Source organism: Ahaetulla prasina, chromosome 3 (genome assembly GCF_028640845.1).
Source record: "Ahaetulla prasina isolate Xishuangbanna chromosome 3, ASM2864084v1, whole genome shotgun sequence".
NCBI lineage: Eukaryota > Metazoa > Chordata > Lepidosauria > Squamata > Colubridae > Ahaetulla > Ahaetulla prasina.
The window spans coordinates 213,475,073-213,497,260 of NC_080541.1; the positions used below are offsets into that span (position 1 = coordinate 213,475,073).

A 22,188-nucleotide genomic window follows, 5' to 3' on the forward strand; every position below is an offset into this window, starting at 1 on the left:
AACCACCTTTTGATAAAATTAACTATGTCCCACTTGCTGTATTCTCCGGTGTCCTATTATGTAGGCCGTTTTGCTTGCTCCTGTCTGTCGTCAAGGCTCCAGAAAACAATTACCTAGCTCTGATGCATCCTTTCAGACTCTCAAGACACACGAATAATGGTACAGTCACTTGTAAAGACAGTGAATAGTATCTTTAGTCACGTCTCTAAAATACTATTAAGTTTTTCATTTTCCAGACCAAAAAAAATATTTTTTTTTAAATTACAAGGTTATATTTTAAATTAAGAGCCTTTTCTCTGAAGTGCTGTTTTGTGATCGCTGTAGAAAGAGAAGTCTTTCCTGTCAAAGAACAAGGAAGTGAAAATTATAATCAAAAGTAATATGAAGCAATAAAGTATCTAAAAAGTAAGAGCTGAGCTTCCAGACCAGGGCCACAAATTAAGCATATATCAACTTTTCCTGTAAATAATGCGAGTAAAAATAATACTACAGTTTGTTCTATTTGTAGTTTTGATTCTTGTAATTTTTGCAGTTCTGAAGAATAGTGTTCCTGATGCCCTTGTCCGTTTCCTGATACTCTTTTTTTAACCTTTGTACCACTCTTCAGATTCTCATTACTACTACAAATTTGTCTTCTTAAAAGGACTTCATATTTTTAATCCCTTTTCTCTTACTTAGTAATGACATGTTCATCAAAATATTTCTCTTTAATCTTGTCCTCCAAAGTTTTGAGCCGTGTTTTTTTCAAAACGCAGTTTTAATCCCACTTTAATATCATTTTAATGAGTCAATGTGTTTTTGCTGCTTTAATGTTGTTGTTGCAGACTGTGTTGGTACCATTTGTTGAAAGGTAATAAATTTTCACTCCTTTTTTTTTTATTCTTCAATTCTGGGAGGCTGTTCCCTTCAGTTACGATAAATATTTACTTTTTTCTGTAATTTTCTTTCCTCAATGAGAATTAGTTCATTTTCAGACTTCCATAAAAGAGCTTTTTACTTATACTGCTAAAGATCTGTTGGTTTAGATTTCCTTCTCCTTGACTTACCGCTGTTTTTAAATGCGAAGGATAATATTAAGATCATACTTTTTTCCTGCTGACTAGTTTTACAGCTGACTAGTTTATTGATTTTTCCCCTACACATTTCTGCTACTTGCCTTCATTTCTTTGGTTGGTCATTCCTATCTTGTTTCAGGCTCCATGCCTATAATCTTTCCGTTTTTTTAGTTATGTATGGTAAAACTTTAGATCATTTCCATTGTTGTCCTTGTCTCTTACATCAGGAGTCCCCAACCCCAGGCCGCGGTCCAGTATTGGTCTGTGGCCTGTTAGGAACTAGGTTGCATAGCTGGAGGTGAGTGGCAGGTGAGCGAACTCTACTGAAAATTGCGCATGCGTGGGATCTAGGCTGTATACTTTTCTCAGCCCAGTGATGGAATTAATTTGTTTTTTCCTCTTACTGATCTTAACTTTTGTTTCTGCAGTGTGTTTATTCCATATCACTTTTATTTGTCTAAGTAGGTTAGACATAAATCTAAATAAATGATTAATGGTTTTCTTCATATTGATGAAAGAACCAACTTGGTTCTTCAGCTTTTTCTATCTAATACTTTTATTCACCCAGCCAGCCATCCACCAAACTTGGATGTGCCTTCCCAATTATGACATCTTTGGCAGAACCTGCATTTTATGTTAAATGTGTATAAAACCTTCATGTATTCGTGCTGCTACTACAGCAGCAACAGCAGTAATTTGGCTTCAGTCCTGGCCAAGGACTCGTACATATGAATAAAACTACTGTTAGGTTTAAATTAAAATATCAAAAATTCAGTATGATTGAATTTGTCATTAGTTGTTGAAGGACATGTAATTTGAAGTTGTCCCATTAAGTTCATTTATTTCTATTTCTTATTAAAATCTGTATGCAGAACAGATTTCAGAATCAGATCAACTCAAATCTCTGTCTAATGGAAATTTTACTTACTTAATCTCTCTTAGTGTTTAATAACTATTTCCAGGGAATCAAGATTGTGTCATCATCATCATCCTAGCGTTTTCCCCACAAGTCTGCTTTTTGGCTCAACAGGTGCCCTCTTGTGCGATCAGACGCAGTATCTGAGTGTAACTGGGCATTTTTCATGTCTACAGTTATTGTATCTGGTCATCTTTGTGTCAGCCTTCTTTGTTTTGTTTTAGTCATAACCAATGAAGTCAATTCAAGGGAAATCTATCATTCTGAAGATACTTACTATAAAAAAATGCTTATATTTATGTTAGTAGTTACTGTATATCATATTTCTTTTAATTGAGAAAGACAAAAAGTGGTCATATGATTGTTAAATAGTTTATTTACTTTTTTTTAGCAAAGAACAGTATTATTTTCTGTTATGATCTATATAATGAACTTTGCCAGAAGAAATAGGAATGTGGTTATGTGATTTGTGTATTTCTTTATATATCTGAGGAACTTCCCTCTTTACTAGCTGATCTTAAACTAAAATAATGGCAAACTTTGGATATACATGCTCATATTTCTTTGATGATTTTACGTTGGTCAGAATGTCATTTAATGTAATTATGACCTTCTTTCATGATTTTGTGGAGCTTGAAGATTGAAGGCGAAGTGCCATCAATTTGTTGATGATATTAAAAATGTTTCTCCTTTTCATCTAATGCGAAATAATTCCAAAGAGATGCCTGCCATCAGTTATGGCACCGGATTAACATAATTAACTGATCCACAGATCGAACAGAGGGTTAGGAAGTGAGTAAGTCACTTGATCCCGCAGTAGGTAGTCACCCTGTTCTTGCTAGAATTTTATTCTCTCAGATGATGAAGTTTACACTTGGCTGTGTGATGAGCTTTTCTTTTCAAAGAGAAAGAAGGAGAAGGAGAAGAGCCTTCTCTGCCATGGCTCCTGCCCTTTGGTACATCGTACCCCCATCCTTCTGACTTGCCAGAAGATCCTTAAGACTTGACTCTACCATATGACTTGGGTCCCCAATGAGTGAGCTTCAAAGTGGAGCTGGTTAATGAAGGAAGAGTTCACCACCACCACCCTTAGGGATGCAGTGACTAAGACGCTGAGCTTGTCGATCAAAAGGTCGGCAGTTCAGTGGTTCAAGTCCCTAGTGCCGCGTAACGGGGTGAGCTTCCGTTACTTGTCCCAGCTTCTGCCAACCTAGCAGTTTGAAAGCACGTAAAAAATGCAAGTAGAAAAATAGGGACCACCTTTGGTGGGAAGGTATCAGCGTTCTGTGCGCCTTTGGCATTTAGTCATGCCGGCCACATGACCACGGAGATGTCTTCAGACAACGCTGACTCTTCAGCTTTGAAACTGAGATGAGCAGAGCTCCCTAGAGTTGGGAATGACTAGCACATATTGTGAGGGGAACCTTTACCTTTACCTTAATCCTCCCCCTCTCCCCTCTTGCATCCGGATGCCCCCTTCGCCATCTTGTGTCCATGATTTTTCTCTATCTGTATTGCCAATTTTATTGAGTATTTTTATATTTGACAGTTTTAATGTTTTCATGTTGTAAGCTGCCTGGAATCATTTTGAAACAAGTTGGATGCAAACACTTAATAACACCCACTGTTTTTGTTTATTCTCAGATAGGTTTGGTGTAATAATTTTTGAAAGAACCCTAACAAAAATGTCCATTTAAAAATCAGTAAGTTATTGAGGCATTATGAGTTCTAGCAATTTTCTTAATATTAATGACCAGCTATTAAGATGGATGGCCTGGGGTTAAATGTTTTAGCCTGCTGGGTTTTTTTTCCTTTTCTGTTTTGATAGTGAGCATTCAGTAATAAATATGAAGTTAAGTCAAACAGTTACCTTGAACATTGCTCAAGAGGCATAACCTTGCTAGCAGAATGCTTCAGGCAACCTTTTATACGTCATACTGTAACCATCATATCTTAACTGGAAAATTAAGTGGAAATACTATATAGTGACCTCGAATTTCTGCAGGAATCAAGGTAGAACAATTAGTTGTCACAGCTGGTACTCTTGTCAACCTCATCTTTTTAAAAAATGATGTTTTCTCATAAGGATGTGGTTTCCAGAAGTACCTGTAAAGGAGAAGCAGTGGGTTTACATATTGAGAATAGGTAGTCCTCAACTTACAACCATTTGTTTAGTGACCGTTCAAAATTACAATGGCACTGAAAAAACTGTTTTTCACACAACCGCTGCAGCATTCCCCATAGTCACGTGATCGCAATTCAGATGCTTGGTAACTGACTCATATTTATGACAGTTGCAGTTTCCCAGGGTCGTGTGATCACCTTTTGCAACCTTCTGACAAGCAAAGTCAATGTGGAAGCCAGGTTCACTTAATAACCATCTTATTAACTTACTAACAACTGCAGTGATTCACTTGAAAACTGTGTCAAGAAAGTTCGTAAAACGAGAGAACGTTCACTTAACAAATACCTCACTTAGCAACAGAAAGTTTGCTCTGAGTTATGGTCGTAAATCGAGGATTACCTGTATATAGCTTGAACCATTTAAAAATTAGGAAGAGTGGATGGTGCTTTGCAAGATATTTTATAGCAATAGCTTTTAGTCTGATATACCACTCCATACTGCTTTAAAGCACTCTCTGGGCAGTTGACAATGTCAACATATTGCCCCCAACAATCTGGGTCCTCATTTTACCAAACTTGGAAGGCTGAGTCAACTTGAGCCCCATTAGGATCGAACTCCATGCTGTGGGCAGAGTTGCCTGCAGTACTATAATTTAACTACTGCGCCACCAAGGCTGTTATAGTATCGTTCTTCAAAATGTCAGTAATGATTCCAATAAAATGCTGCCGTAGTTTGTTTAGACGTGCACAGATATGTCCAGATACTGTTTCATTAGAAACCTCACGGTTTATGGTTTGTTTACTAAATTTGGTTCAGAACGTTTTCTGAACAGGGATGTGATGAACGTTTCTTTTGAAAGTTATAGTGAAGATTGAAACTGGTCGTTGTTGACAATACTTTTTGTGCTTTTGTTGGAAGCAGCAGTGAATATTATAGTTTTAGAAACGGAATAGAGGTTGTCCTGCTTTTTATACGATGCTGCCTCTGAAGGTATTTTGGGAAAGTAATACAATTTGGAATAGAGCAGTTAGTCTACTAAGAGCAACTGGGCAGAAAGAACACACCTCAGTACTTCATGAACATTATTATTATTATTATTATTATTTATTTATTTATTTATTTATTTATTTATTTATTATTTATTATTTTATTTATTATTTATTAAATTTTTATACCGCCCTTCTCCCGTAGGACTCAGGGCGGTTTACAGCCATAGTAAAACAACAACAATATACACATAAAACCATAATTAAAAAACTTATCACATAAACGGCCGAATTAAAACATTTAAAATAAAACCCCATAATTATAAAATATTAAAAACATTAAAACTGATTAAAATCCTATGCCAGTCCTGCGCGAACAAACAAATAGGTCTTCAGCTCGCGGCGGAAAGTCCGAAGGTCCGGCAGTTGCCGAAGTCAAGGGGAAAGTTCGTTCCAAAGGGTAGGAGCCCCCACAGAGAAGGCCCTCCCCCTGGGGGCCGCCAGCCGACATTGCTTGGCGGACGGCACCCTCTGTGCGAGTGTACAGGTCGATGGGAGGCATTCGGTAACAGCAGGCGGTCCCGTAAGTACCCTGGCCCTAAGCCACGGAGCGCTTTAAAGGTAGTCACCAAAACCTTGAAGTGCACCCAAAAGACCACAGGTAGCCAGTGCAGACTGCGCAGGAGTGGTGTTACATGGGAGCAACGTGTGGCTCCCACTATTACCCGCGCAGCTGCATTCTGAACCAACTGGAGCCTCCGAGTACTCTTCAAGGGGAGCCCCATGTAGAGAGCATTGCAGTAGTCCAAGCGAGAGGTAACCAGAGCATGAGTGACCGTGCATAAGGCAAGGAAGGGGCGCAGCTGGCGAACCAGGCGAATCTGGTAAAAAGCCCTCCTGGCGACGGTCGTCAGATGATCTTCGAAAGACAACCGCCCATCCAGGAGCACGCCCAAGTTGCGCACCCTTTCCACAGGGGCCAATGATTCACCCCCAATAGTCAGCCGCGGCTGCAGCTGACTGTACTGGGGTGCCGGCATCCACAGCCACTCCGTCTTGGAGGGATTGAGTTTGAGCCTGTTTCTCCCCATCCAGATCCGTACAACTTCCAGACACCGGGACAGCACTTTGACGGCTTCGTTGGGGTGGTCTGGGGTGGAAAAGTACAGCTGCGTATCGTCAGCATACAGTTGGTACCTCACCCCAAAGCCATTTATGATCTCGCCCAGTGGCTTCATATAGATGTTGAACAGGAGAGGCGAGAGAATCGACCCCTGCGGCACCCCACATGTGAGGTGCCAACCCCTGCGGCACCCCACATGTGAGGTGCCAACACCGTCTGCGATCGGTCAGAGAGATGGGAGGAGAACCACCGATAAATGGTGCCTCCCACTCCCAAACTCTCTAACCGGTGCAGCAGGATACCATGGTCGATGGTATCAAAAGCTGCTGAGAGATCTAGTAGGACCAGGGCAGATGAGCAACCCCTGTCCCTGTCCCTCCAGAGATCATCAACCAAAGCGACCAAAGCCGTCTCCGTGCTGTACCCGGGTCGGAAGCCAGACTGGAACGGGTTTAGATAGACAGATTCATCCAGGTATTGGGGTAATTGACGTGCCACCACACTCTCAACAACCTTCGCCACAAAGTGAAGGTTGGAGACAGGATGATAATTTCCTAAAACAGCCGGGTCCAGGGAGGGCTTCTTGAGGAGGGGCCTCACCACCGCCTCTTTCAAGGCGGTGGGGAAAACCCCCTCCATTATAGAAGCATTGATAATCCCCTGGAGCCAGCCTCGTGTCACCTCCTGTGTGGCCAGCACCAACCAGGAGGGGCACGGGTCCAATAAACATGTGGTGGCATTCAACCGCCCCAACAACCTGTCCATGTCCTCGGGAGTCACAGGGTCAAATCCATCCCAAATAGTCTCAACAAGACGTGTCTCCAGCCTCTCACCTGGATCTACCCAATATTGATCCAACCCGTCCCGAAGCTGAAAGATTTTATCGTATAGATAACCACTAAACTCCTCGGCACGGCCCTGCAAGGGGTCATCCCGCACCTCCTGATGAAGGAGGGAGTGGGTAACCCGAAACAGGGCCACCGGGCAGTTATCTGCCGACGCAAAGAGGGAGGAAACGTAAAAACGCTTCGCTTCCCTCAGTGCCACTAGGTAAGTCCTACTATAGGACCTAACTAGTGTCCGGTCAGCCTCGGAACGGCTGGATCTCCAGGCATTCTCTAGGCGTCTTCTCCGGCGTTTCATCTCCCTCAGCCCCTCGGAAAACCAAGGAGCTGGTTGAGATCTGCACCGGGTCAGAGGCCGCAAAGGCGCGACACGGTCTAAAGCGCCAGTTGCGGCCCGTTCCCAGGCCGCAACTAGCTCCTCAGCCGTGCCGTGGGCCAGATCCTCAGGAAGTGGCCCAAGCTCCATCAGGAACCTCTCCGGGTCCATCAGGCGCCTGGGACGGAACCAGCGTGTTGATCTCGTCTCCCTGCGGTGTTGAGCGGCGGTCCGAAAGTCTAGACGAAGGAGAAAATGATCTGTCCATGACACTGGCTCGGTAATTAAATCTCCTAAATCCAGATCATTTAACCACTGTCCAGAGATAAAAATCAGATCCAGTGTGCCTCCCCCCAATGTGAGTAGGGCCATCAACTATTTGTGTCAGGTCCAGGGCCGTCATAGAGGCCATGAACTCCCGAGCCGCCGTTGATGACAAGCCGGTTGATGGTAAGTTAAAGTCCCCCATGACTATAAGTCTGGGGGTCTCCACCACCACTCCGGCAAGCACCTCCAGCAGCTCAGGCAGGGCTGTAGTCACATAGCAAGGAGCCAGGTACGTGATCAACAAGCCCACCTGCACCCTATGACCCCACTTCACAAAGAGGGATTCACAACCGGCTATCTGAGGTACAGTGGTCTCCCTTGGTTCCAGACTTTCCTTAATCACAACCGCCACCCCCCCACCCCTACGTTGGGCCCTCAGTTGATGGAATGCTCAGAAACCTGGTGGGCACATTTCGACAAGGGAAATTCCCCCTTCTGTGCCCAACCAGGTCTCCGTAATGCCCATAAGGTCCGCGGATCCCTCCTGCATAAGATCGCAAAGCAGGGGGGCTTTATTGACCACGGACTGTGCATTGCACAGCATCAACCGGAGGCCCAAGCTCTGAGGATCCTGGCCGCCCAGGGAATGGGAAAAGTCTGAGGGGCCGGGGCGCATGATCGCTTTTAAACAGCGAGCACGCGCTCCCAAGGATCGATACGGCCCCTCACTTCCGCCATATCTGCCCCTCCCACTAACCAAACAGATGGAACCACCCTTATCATCAGGAACATCACCCTCCCCCAGAACCTTCGGACCTATTAAAACCCCGCCGTGAGTACGCACAGTGACTGGCCCCTCCCTCGGCGGGCTACCCCCAGCACCCGCCCTTACCCTCCCTCCCCTTAAAAATACCCTATCTAAAAATCCCCACAGGTTCTTTTTACACGCATGCCACCTCTGTGGGTCCCAAGACCCGTCATTGAGGCCGGCCTTCGGTAATGTAGGGGGCCATTCCTGCGAGGCGGGGGCACCTCGCAGGCACAAGAGTTCATTTGAGGAATACCGCATGATAAAAATCGGCAAAACGATGGCTCCATCTCGAAATTGGCTAGAATGGTAATATAAAATTAGTTCTCAGTTAAGGACGGGCATATAATAATACAAATACTGGACAGTCATGATGGTATCTTCTGGTCAATATCCGGCCCAAGATCTTAATTCGGTCCAATGAATATAAGGTCTTAAATCCAGGGTAGAAATAGTATAAGACAGTCCAAGGCCAAGTCTTAAGCATGAGAGAAAAGGGTGGGGTTGGTGTTCCGTTTCCACCATTGATGTAATTTTGCTGTCCCCGGACAAGTCTCCCCACGGTTCCTGAGGACCCACAAAGGAGTAAAATATGGCCATAAGAGTCACAAAAGGCCAGGAAACTATCGATGATATCACAGCATCAGGGAAAAAGAACAGGCCGGGAACAAACCAAGGTACCTCCATTGTCTTACTCTCCGCCGACCTCAGACAGTCCTCCAATAACCGGCTCCAAATTCGTCCAGCCCATGCCAGCCAGGGGTCGCTCCATCTCCACCACCAACACCCCTGGGATGTCCGGGTCCAGGTCGTTCCAGAGACCAGGTCTCTCCAAGTCTCTCCAAAACCCTCCAAGAGGCCTCACAAAAGGGCCAGGCCTCCCCCAAGGGGCTGAAGGACTGGAGGGAATGAGAACGCCTAGATAGAAGTAGAGGCCGTAGCAGGCCACAATAGGCCGCAATAGGCCGCCAGGATGAACAAAGGCCGCAGTAAAGTAAGTCGGGAAACCTTCGTGGCCAAAGACCACATGATGGAAACGGCAGAAGTCGAAGCTGTAAAAGGTGGCAGAAGCTGTCCAAAACGCCACCGCTTTCCCCCCTCCCCGCTGCAGTAAATTCGCAGCCGAGGGGAAGGGCCCAAAACAAAACAGCACGGCCGGAGTAGAAACAGGCTGGCTCTCCACCCCCGCCGGTGCCACAAACATGGCCGCCGCCATCCGCCGCTCACCCTCCCAGATCCGTTCCCGGCAACCGTGGGGCTTAGGAGATCCGGCGATCCGGAGTTATCCTGGCTCCCTTTATGGCAGGGGTCTCCAACCTTGGCAACTTTAAGCCTGGCGGACTTCAACTCCCAGAATTCCCCAGCCAGCTTTGCTGGCTGGGGGTTCTGGGAGTTGAAGTCCGCCAGGCTTAAAGTTGCCAAGGTTGGAGACCCCTGCTTTATGGTAAGAGGCCAAAGGCATGAGGTTCTTTTATTAGAGGTGAAGCATCTGGCAACTTGGACGGAGGCCTTTTCCGTTGGACTACCTTGGCTTTCACTGTTTCTCCAGATTTGCCCTCAGATAATTTTCGAGTGATAAATGAGGAACTTTTTTTCCCCTATCTCTCTTGGATATTACTTCAGTAGAACTGATGTCATCAGCTTATTTTAATGTATGTTTATTTTTGTTTCGGGTATTATATTTTAAGTCCTCTGAGGATGTATTTGATATAGGGAATATAAATCTTGAATCAATTGCAACAGCAACGAAAGAAAGGGATTTCCCTCCCCCCCGCCCTGTCTATTTGCAATTTTGGTGGTGTTGCTGTTTCATAAAAGTGTCATGTTAAGGGCAGTCATTTTATTGTGATTAAATAAAATTGAAATGATTTATTATTATTTTTTATTTGACTTGCATGGCATCTATTCCAAGAGGCTTTAGGAGTCTAACCACAAACGGTTTGGGTCCTGAAGGTGGGAGCTCCACATGTAAGTCACCTTAAGTTCCCTGGGGAAGGCCAGGATAAACATATCAAATTACAGTGTTGCAATTTGTGTGTGTTTATGTGTGCAAACACATGTCCGTGTATCTACAGGTAAGAACACCTAATTATTCATATCTGGGCTGAGTAGCTAAGCTGGTAGGGGCCACAGTAGCTTAATGACGTGGAACTGCTGACCATAAATGGTCTGCATTCCAGCGGATCGAACCTGGGAGACAGAGTGAGCTCCCATTGCTCAGCCCCTAATTCATGCCCATCCAGCAGTTTGAAAGCATGCAATATTGCGAGTAGATAAATGGGTACCACTTTGGTGGAAAAAGCCTAGTTGTATTTGTGTGTGCAAAGAGTGGAAGCCGGAGCTGGACCTGGCTGGAAGCGAGGCAACGCAACATGAGGTGAGGCAAAATTGGCGGAATAGCCTGGAAGAACCAGTAACCCAAGTGTCGCTAGTCAGCTGGTGCAAGTTAATTTGCCGCCTGCGGTGCATCAAGGATAGGCATGCAAGTGCTGAACAGAATGAACTAGCAATTTAGGCTGTCAGGATTGCATTGTGTCTAGCATGTGTCGAATTTCCCTGACATTGCATGCTATACGCTAAACAAATAAATCTAAGCTGGTTAGTATTTGGATGAAAAACTACCAAAGAATTCCAGAACTCTTGGTTAGATTGGGAAACGGATAAACGTCTGAAAACTAGGCATAGGCATCGACAAACCATAACCATACTATAGCCAAAAAATAACTATACTATAGCCAAAAATGCAATATAATGCGTGCCAGAGGTTTGCCACCACTGCCCTAGTAGATTCCCTAGTAGTGTGCTACAGAGGATTGGAAGCAATTACCATTATCTAAATGCTCAAATGCTATTTCTCTCAATAGTTAATCTCAGTGAGGGTGACTTTAAATATTGTTATCCCTTTTCCAGTCCTTTTTTTTCTTGAATGCTGCACATGTTTAGAATACATGTGAGGTAGATTATGTTTAAAAGGCACATCTCCTACAGATTGAAAGTTGTTTGCATTCAGACAAAGAGGTTGCTGTTCTGCCATCCTTCTGCAAATGTCCATAAAGTCAAATTATGAAATATCCCATACAATGTCCTACTGTGTCCATTTGCCTTCTTAGATGATAAACTTCCATGATGTTGTGAAGATTAGGATTTGAATTTCCATAGATGAACTTCTAGGTGACGGATTAGGAACACTTGATAGTAACCCATTCATTTCTTTAGGGAAACAAGGTGGCAGTTTTGCAGTTACAAACTTAAGAATAGTGTTATAAATGAAAGGATGTTTGGAAACTTAGGAGTGGAAGTTCAACAAATGAATCAAGCTAAATCTTCTCAAACTACTTTCTGAGAATTTTGGAATTATTGACAGCATCACTGAAAACTGGCAAGCATTTCTGAGTGTACTGTAGCATATTGAAGAATTTATTTCTGCTTTTCTGTGAAAAAGATGCTGGAAGTACATCTTATTTTTCTATTTTTACTTAAACATAGGCTGGGTAATAAGTATTGGCTAAAAACCTATTATTGGTCTTTTTGAACACCGTTTACATCAAAATAGCAGTTTTTATTGTCCTGAACATTTAGTTCCATTGCATCTTATACTCGTTTCCTGATTCTAATATGAGAAAGGAAGAAAAATACTCCCTACATTCAAGACATCATTTTATAAATCTTGGTCGTATTTCTTCTTCATTTAGTTATTGATAGAATGTTTCCATTGTCTATTAGTTTTTCCTTCCATGCAAAGTTAAATTTTAAAATAAATAGTGTATATCTGTGATGGCGAACCTATGGCACCTGTGGCCAAAGTGGCACACAAAGCCATGTTGGCCCGGCACGCGTGGCCTTGCCTGTTTGTCTTCCGGATTTCTGGCACACGACGATCAGCTGTCCACGCATGCGGCAGTGCACATGTGTGCCGGCCAGCTGATTGTCAGGTATGCATGCACACTAGAACACGAAAATTCGGCTTTTCCGGAGTGCGGCCCCAATGAGCGTGTGAGTGCCAAAAAGGTTTGCCATCACTGGTATATATAATATAGTTAATTAATATCTGTTGGGCAAAATTATCATTGCTGCATAAGGCCAGCTATGATGCAAGAGGCAGTTTTTTCTGCCTCTTGCATCGTGAAAAGGAACATTTTCACTCTTGATTTTAGCTCACCCATATTGGTGTGTCATAGACATTATTATTATTATTTACAATCACTTTTAAAATTTCAGTTTCGGACTTGAGTGGGTTTAATACGAGTAGATTAGAATGGACTGATGTTAAATCAAGGCAATTCAAATAATTGAAAAGGTAGAAAATCTGATTAGTCAACAATAGTAATTTATAGTTAAGTAGAACATAATTCAGTCTATGCAGGTTCATTTCTTAATTAGTCATGTTTGACACATTAACTTGATTTTCCCTTTTTTAGCTATATAGTTGGCTTTGATTTTAAGAATTTGAATATTGCACAGATTAATAATGCATTACCATGTGATCATTCAAATAGTATTCAGACTTCTTCAAAAGCTATTTAAAATTACTTAATGACCAAAATTGCATGTAATCTAATTCAGATCTTGAAAAAATTCCAACCTCTGGATTACATAGGAGCTTTGTGTAGGATAATCCAGTCTTCCCTCTTTTTTAATTCTTTCTTTACTTTGCCAAAAAAGAAAAAAAAAGATTTTCATTCAGATGCTTGGTTTATAAATTGCACTATAAATCATGGTTGATTTAACTATGATCTTTGAGTAAAGTGGAAGTAACTGGGTTTGTATAATATGCTATGTCAAAATTAAACCACATTGTGCCATTAATTAGGAATCCTGTCAATATTCCTAGCTTTAGAATAATCCTGCCATTATTCCTAGCTCTGAATTGTACTTAACTCTCGAATTCAGAGCTAGGAATAATGAAACGGTTATTCTGAAGCTAGGAATATTGACAGGATTCTATATTAAGCTAGCTTTAATACACATTGTTTAAAATTTAACTTTTAATTCTGTGTTTATTTTTCTTTAATAGATTCCTCTCTCTCCTGGTATATTACTGATGAATTAAAAATATGAAATCCTCAGCCTTTGGAAGTACTGTACATTTATATATGTTTACCTGTAAACATACAATGCATTCAGTTCTTTAAAGTGATGTCCACAATAGAATCTTGTTTTTAGATGTGAACACACATTCATGATGAACTGAATAATTATAATATCTCAGGTGGCTTTATGTCTTTAGATAGCTTGGTCATTAAAGGTGAGACTACTATTTAATTTAGTGCTTTTTCAGTTTGAGAGCTAATAGGTGTTAATTACTGCTGGTTTCCTGAGTTATCATCTTAATCAGATACCTGATCAATTGTAAATTGGTTTAGAAACTCATTTCAAAGTTATTGGGAAAAACTGGAAAAATATTAAGGCCAAATGATATCTATCAGGGGGCTTATTATAATAGTCCAATATTGTATATCAAAATCTTTAAATGTAAGATATCGGAGAATTTTGAAATTTTTCTGGATGGAAGACTCTGAAAATATTAATTCCAGTTATTGAATTTTAAGGCAACATTACTACCATAATCTTTTACCTGTTTTTTTTTAATTAAAATCTGTAAACATTAATGGGTTGGATTTTTTTTTCCTCCTTTGATATCTCAAATGGGCTTCAGTGACTTTCCCAAAAAAAGGCTGCTCTGAAAGTCAAATTAAGACTTTGATCACTGTTGGGATAACTTGCCTGGTCAGAAATAGCTTCTAAGAATTTTTGGTCTAGAACTTGGTTAGGTTGAAGCATGATATAAGTAGAACTTAATTTTATAGCATGGGTGATTTCATCAAAATAAAATCATTTGCATTTAAAATTTTGTTTAGACATAATTTTGTATAGAAATAATTGGAATTAGCTTCAAATTTTCCCTTTCAGAATTATAAGAAAATAAAGTTTAAGCATCAGTCTTCTCTTCTCTTCTCTTCTCTTCTCTTCTCTTCTCTTCTCTTCTCTTCTCTCTTTTTTCTTTTTTGCTAATGTTGCTTCATTCCCTTTTAAGAAAAGGGGAAGAAGAATTTTCTGTTTTGTTGTTCTAAAACAAGGGTATCAAACTCAAGGCTTGGGGGCCGGATCCATCCTGTGGGGTGCTTAGATCTGGCCTGCAGGGCCGCCCTGAAAACAGTGAAGGATGAGCCCACAGGGCCTCTGCCAGCAAAAACAGAGTTCAGGAGGGCTGCGTGCAGTCCTCCCGAGCTCCGTTTTCGCAGGCAGAGGATTGCAGGAGGCCATCGCAGCTGAAAATGGACCTTGCAAGGGTCATGGGTGGCATTCCCAAGCTCCGTTTTCGCTGGCAGAGGGTTTCAGGAGACCATCCCAGCCAAAAACAGAGCTTGGGAGCCCGTTTTCGCAAGCAGAGCACTCAGGCCACAACAGGCGCCCCTGACACGAGTAACATATAGATCGGGGCGGTGTTTCATAACCCGTCCCTCCAGTTCACTCCTGGGCACGCGTCCACGAAGCTTCTGTGCATGCGCAGAAGTGTCTGGGTGGGTGGGCGGAGCCTCCTGCTGCCACTGCTACCAGTTCGCCCAAACTGGTAGCAACCCACTACTGGTATAGGTGGCCATGGTCAAATACAATCCTGATGCAATCCTCAATGAAATCAAGTTTGACACCCCCTGTTCTAAAAGAACCCTTATATTTATCTGATCAAAGGACATTTTTTTTAATTAACTTACTCAAAAAACCTGTTAGCAAATGGGTAAGATTTGGAATCCTAGTACTGACAAAGCTTCTTTCTCACAAGCAGGCAAATATCTAATATTAATCAGTATCTGAAATATCTTTATAATAGCTCATAAAATAATGCAGAAGAGGAATGATATGCTTGTTGGCGGCTTTTAAAAATATACTGTTCTGGCCTTGTGGCTTCGGTAATAGCTCTCTTTTATTATTGAGAAAAATGTTTTAAAATCTAGCAATCTTCAGGAATAGAATTTTCTTTTTGCATATTGCTGAAGTCAGCAAATGGTTTTAATGCTGAGAACTTCAGTCAAGCAAGGCATTTATTGTATTTTGTAAGTCCTTGAACCGTTAGTAAATTGCACTTGAAAGTAAGTTATTAGTCAAAGTCATGACGTACCTCACTCTGTAGGAGATGTAGTATGCAATTGTCATGGAAAAAGTACTCTTAGGGAATATTACAAAATATAAATTAAGATTATATATTCATTGCTATAAAAAGGGTTTTATTTACTGAACTTACCATAGGCCTGTTATAAGTATCCTTGTGGCATCTTATTTTTATGGCTGCCATCCCTTAAGTATCTTGTTCAAAATCCATTAAAAGGTCTTGATGGGAAAGGAATCTAGTGTATCAGCTTTTGTTTTCAATTTTATTTATTTATTTTTATACCACTTTTTATTATTTTTATAAATAACTCAGGGTGGTGAACAAACAATACTTCCTTCCTTCTCCTATTTTTCCACCAACCAGAGAGTGAGTGACTGGCCAGAAGCCACCCAGCCAGTTTTCATGCTTAAGGTGGGACTAGAACTCACCATTTCTTGGTGATTGGCTCAAAGTCACCCAGTCGGCTTTCCAGCCTAAGGTGGGACTAGAATTCAGAGTGTCCTTGTTTATAGCCTTGTGCCCTAACCACTAGACCACACTGACTCTCAGTAATATCACTTGGCCTTGTAAACATTGATTAAATAATAGATAATGGTTATTTTCCTTTCCCCCTTTTTTTAAAGTGGGCATTCTGTGACTGGATATTTCATGATGTGCTAAACCCAGCAGATTTCTCTTTCGTTTTAAATGTTGATTTCAAATAAAAAGCAAATGGAAGGGAAGGAGACTTTCCCAGGCCACACTGAACAAAAGAACAAACTTATATATTTAATTTTTTTTGTTTCTTGATTACAGGGAGAAAAAAATGAAAATTCAAGATATTAAAAATAATATTAAAGAAGCTATAGAGGTAAGTCTACCAGCTGTTCCTTGTTTTGACTAAATTGTTTTAACCTGTAGCATTCTGGTAACATGCTTAAAATCATTTTCTCCACAGACAATAGTAACAGCGATGGGAAACCTGGCACCACCAGTTGAACTAGCTAATGCAGAGAATCAGTTTCGGATTGATTATATATTAAACTTAGCAAATCAGATAGATTTTGACTTCCCACCAGTAAGTACGCATTTTTATTGAAATGATATTCGATTAATATTTAAGCTTCTGTCTCTTTATCTGTGTGGGTATTTTGAAAAACAGAAAGTAATTTGTTGGATTTTCTGATTTTCAACTTGCATGCATTGATTGGTGTCCAAGTATTGATCTACAAATGTGAATCTAGAACCTGACGTTTGATTCTTCTTTGGACTTTTCTGCATGAACTATGGGTTGAATGATACAGAGGTATAAACTCTCCAGTGAATGTGCATGTTTTCCAAAGAAAACATGTTTTCAGACAAAATTTAGTTAGCCATCCATCAGGATTCTGTTATTATGGACTTTGAACATGTAAGTTATGTGTGGTTGAATGCTTAAATTTATATGGATCTTCTCAGCGAGGCTTTAGGTCCATGGGGCTGTCCACCCCAAATAAACGTTATCAGTATAATATAATTCAATTTAAAGTGAGGCAAGCTGGAGCAGCAGAGCTAACCTCCTATTCAGTTGGTCCTTGATAAAAGATTTTTCTAGTATGGGCCCAATACTAAATTTGGAGGTTCTCTTTTAGGATCCAAGACAGATTTTAATTAGTATTTCTATCACTTTCTAAATACATCCAGGGCCTGTGTCAAATAAACCAAAATTCTCAACAGTGAGCCGTGTGTCAGTTCCCTGCCTGCTATTTTTTTAATTTTGGTAAACCTGCTGAGTCACTATAAAAGCCATTTCCTGATTCTTATAGCTCTGAAAGATAATTTTGTTGATGTTGGTTTCACTGATAGAAATGACTTTATGAATGGAGCTCCCTTATTTCACACTTGTCACCAGTGTTGGCTCCTGGTTATCAGAGAGTTTTTGGCCTGCATTTGTTTCTGGTTAGCAGCTAGTATAATTTATTTGACAGAGAATTTTCTTACACATCTAGATGGGGAAAAGGTGTAAAGATTAGTCATTTTGGGCCACCTTGAATCATTTCTGGCTTAGAAATGGCCATTGTCTTACTTGCTAACAAGTGTCTATGGGACAGGGAGTGAGAGAGAAAGGGAGGGAGGGAGAGAGAGGCTAGAAGTTTCCAGCTAGGCAAGACTTCAGAACAAGTCATGGTTAATAATCTTCCAGTAGTTGAGGATTAATGAGTACGTTCTTTGGCACTACAGATTTCTAAGTTACAATTAATTCACTCCCTCCCTCTGTACATTGGATGTAGACATGCACGCACAATACCATGTGCATTGATTGTCAGCAATTTATATACTATAAATAAATCTTATCGGGAAATATAACCAAGACTCATGTGGGTGCTGAAAGCTGTTCTGTTGCTGAATTGTGGATTCCCTTCTCTGTTGGCTATGGATGTTGATATGCATTTATATTTCGCTGTAGAACATTTTTTTAAAAGAAGTAAGTAGCTCTCTTGTGCACACATAATTTTGCCGAAATCTCTGTGAAGTCAGGTCAAATCAGGTGCTTCCACTCCCCAGTCCTTTTAATTGTGAAGCAAAAACTGTCTGTTACATTAGGTTGTTTATTGCAGCATAGGAGTTGGGAGAGAAAACTATGTCAGGAATATTTGGGGCATCAAATGTCATTTCTATAGTGTCGTTGCTGGGCTGTGCAGATGATTACAAGGCTACAGATGCAGCCTGCTCATAGCATCAGGTTTTCTCCTCTGAGATGTGTCTTCCTGGCGCATAGAGTCTCACCTGAGCTCATTTAAATGTTGTATTCCTTTGGTAGTGGAAGTAAAAAAAAACCTTGGGTATTAATTATATGTAAAGCAATGTCATACCCTGGAATATCTCTATACTCTTAACCTCCTGGGCACAATCATTGAAATGAAGAGTCCTCAGAGAAAATTGGAGACTTTATAACCTTAGTTTATACAAATTTCCCCTCCTGAATACTGTAAACAATGGAGAGCAGCTTTCTCTGGTGCATTGTGAAGTATACACAAGCAGCTGGACATGTCCAATTTTGTGGTGAAGTTGAAAATTTACAAAACTCCATTTAGCATGCAGCACAAATTTTCTGTAAAGCATTCAACTCAGTTGTCTTATTGCAAGCTATTGTTTCCTAGGGCATCTGTGGATGTGTTTTTGTGTTTATTGCTGATTCAAGTTCCTATTTGTATACTTCTCTTTGATCTCAAAGAGCATTTTTGTAAACCTGTTTGTTTGGTACTTGAGCCTAATTTTTCTTCTTTTTAGAGCACATGACTAGGGAAATGAGTTACTATGGCCTCAATATCTCAGCCTAAGAAATACAGAGGCAATTTTAACATTGATGTTTTTTCATTAGTGTTAACACTTGGCTCACACAAAGCCACCAAGCATACCTGATCTAGCTGTGGGCAAAACTAGACATTCTCTCCATTTCAGTAATCTGTAGACCCGTTTTATGATGCCCTTTTGCTTTGTTATGTGATATATCTGTGAGATTGTGGGGCGAAGGAGTAATACGCAGCTATGACTTGAACTGATCATAGTTCCTTCAGCCTGTAGAACTGGCTTGGCAACTTTACACCTTTCACCTCATGCATAAGGGAAATGAACAGTGGGGCAGGAACCTGGAGTCTGGGTGCTGTTTGTTTGAAAAAGGCTCAATGGTAGCTGTGGTGTTTTTTATTTTATTTGTTTACTTTACTATGAAGATATAAATATCAGGTAACCATTCATTTTAATAAAACTATTATCTGCAAAAAAAGTAAAAGCTACTAACCATAGCTGTGAGATTGGCTTTGGGCAACAATGACCCATTTTTTCTAGTCTTGGGTGTCATGTGATCTCAGCAATTGGATGGAGGCCAAATTTATTTGTTTATTTTATTGTATTATATTTGTATCCCTCCTTTATTATTTTTACAAATAAGTCAAGGCAGCAAATGTCTCTTAATTTCTCAACAACAACAACTTTGTGAAGTAGATTGGGCTGAGAAAGAGTGACTGACCCGAAATCACCCATGGCTAAAGCGGGATTTGAACTCACAGTCTCTTTGGTGGGTTGACAAGTGACTGTGGGCATTGAATTGTTGACTTTCATTTAGTGAGATAAATTATACAGAAATTTTACCACATTAACATACTAATTTCAAAGTAATTGTACTTTGGAATGACTGTTTCATGCTTTTGGGATTGTTCTGTCATTCCCCTCTGAAAGGTACTAGGAAGCTGAAGGCAAAATCATAAATTTCTGTCTGTCTGCTTAGAAGTTAAGATACCTGATGTGGGCTATGTTGTTTTCCTTCTTTACTTTAACAAAGGCAGATCGGAGAACTGGAGGGAAGAGGGTTTTTTGGGGGGGGCGGAATTAACAGTCTAAGTACAGTATTTTTATTTGACATGAAATTTCAGTTTGTTTTTTTTCCACAACAAAAAAACTCCAAAATGATGAAGTAAGTTGGGCTAAGAAAGAATGGCTGGCCAAAAGTCACTCTATGGCTGGTGTCGGCAACCTTAAACACTCAAAGGGCCACAAAGGTCCTAACCAGAAGCCCCACGTTCAATTCTGGAGCCAAGCGGAAGTCCAGTTCTCCCACCATAGAGTCTCCTAGCACGGCATCCTTTTTTCCTCTGCTGACCGGAAGTACAGTTTCACCACTACCATAGAGTCTCCTCTTAGCGCAGCATCCTCTTGCCTCTACCAACCAGAAGTCCGGTTCCCCCACCGCGGCAGCCTTTTTCCTACCGCGGCAGCCTTTTTGCTCTACCTTTCCTAACTGAAAGCCCTACCAATTGTGGAGCCGACCGGTAACAGGGAGCTACAGCAGAGGGATGAAAGAGCCACTTGTGGCTCCAGAGCTGCAGGTTGCTGACCCCTGCTCTATGGACACTTGGTATGAGGGCAATTTGATCCTGTGTGTCTGAATGTTCCTAGCATAGGTCTTTAACCACTACACTACTCTTGACTCAAGGAGCATTAGGTGAACTTTAGGGAAAGAAAAATACCTGTGATTAAAAACCCAGGAATAAATCTGGTTCCTCCTAGTCTGGAGAAATCTTCGCCTTTGTTAAATAATAAATGCTCCAAGTCTGAACAAGGAAATTCATAGACTGAAACATGATTGCAGTCTTGGTGAAGTAATCAAGTGGGCATGATTCTTTAGGGAACTGTTGCCATAGATTAGCTGCTATCTTTCTTCCCTCCCTTCCCAGGGTGTCGAAGCAGACTTTTGGCACAGTTTGTTTTATGCATTAGATAGGTTAAAAAAGACACAGGCCTTTTCTCTCACTGTTAATGGTGGCTCTGAAGAAGCAAGTTGAGGAAGTTGGTGGGTGTTTCCCATATCTCAATGCATATTAAAGGAGAACAGATCACTGAATGCATTGGCAGAAACATTGGGTATTTCTTTGAAAGACAGAAAAAAACAACATGCTTCCAGAAGTTTGTGGCATGAAAATCACCTCCCTCTCTCTAAAGGTAACCTTTTGACTAGTTAAATTAATTGATGCAGTACTGTAAAACACACACAGCAGCCTCCTACTCGTTATGAATTTTGTGTGCCCATGATATTTAAGAAAAATGCCAACAGCACTACACAGGCACAAAATTATCATTAGATACCTCTGTTGAAGTCATCTTAGTTTAAATTGTACCTTTACAGTACTAAAGTTATGAATTAAATAAAACATTTCTTTATTTCAGTCGTTGGCCGATACAACACATAAGGATCATGCAATATTATCAAAGACTAAAACCAAAATAGGGAAATTGGCAACTTCTGACATCTCAGAAAAGAAAGCTAAGCATTAAATTGTGTATGTACACTGTGATGCCGGAGTTCAAGTGAGGATGTGGCTTATATTACTTAGCAGAGCTTAAAAGGATGAGCTGACCATATTTGTACCCGCCATGGGTACAGTGTTTAACGTGACCTTCTGTTTGAAGGAATGGTGTTTGTTAATGCAAGATAGTTAAAGATTGAGCACATTTGGTAATGGTTTACTACACTTCCTAAGTCGAATGGGTTAGATTTTGTATTAGCTGTACCTTGCCAAGCAACAATAAGGAATTTAGGTGCTTAATAGATGACAGTAACATCCCTTTTTGTAATCATTGCTTCCTGTTCAAGTTTTTTTTGTTAACCACCAGTAGCCATTTGTGTCTAAAGAAACTCAGCAAAACCAAAGTAGAAATCTTTGCTATAAAAAGACACAGGGAAAAACATAATTTTTTTAAAAAAACTTTCTCAGGAAATGGGCACTACTTTATGTTTTCCCCTAATGAAAAATGTGCTGAAAATGCATAGCTTTTAAAGAATAATGAAGAAAAAGATCAAATATTGATGAATCATTACTAGGAAGGGAAGATAAAAATTGTTGTTATAAAATCAGTGCCAAGGATCATTGAGGACTATCTTCACTTTTTCCAAGGAAAAAAGCAAAGGAAGATAATGTGGGAATAGAGAAGGAAACTTATCCATTTCACTAGTGAATAATACTGGTATTGTTTATGGAGATTCTCAGTCATCCAGGTCATGGTTGTCCCAAAGATACTTTTTCAAGAGGCAACTGAACTTTCTTTGTTTTTTCTTGAAGATATTTCGCTTCTCATCCAAGAAACTTCTTCGGTTCTGAAGAAGCTTCTTCAATGAATACTGAA

At 40.8% G+C, this 22,188-nt stretch overlaps 1 protein-coding gene across 2 annotated transcripts in view; it reads left to right on the top strand.

The window, feature by feature from the left end:
- The window catches only part of GNAS (GNAS complex locus), a 234,030-nt gene that overhangs the window by 119,436 nt on the left and 92,406 nt on the right, over positions 1 to 22,188 (top strand). For both annotated transcript variants that reach the window (XM_058177622.1, XM_058177623.1), the window contains exons 3-4: positions 16,345 to 16,399; positions 16,487 to 16,606. In XM_058177622.1, the coding sequence (XP_058033605.1) occupies positions 16,345 to 16,399; positions 16,487 to 16,606 (175 nt within the window). The remainder of the gene's footprint in view (positions 1 to 16,344; positions 16,400 to 16,486; positions 16,607 to 22,188) is intronic.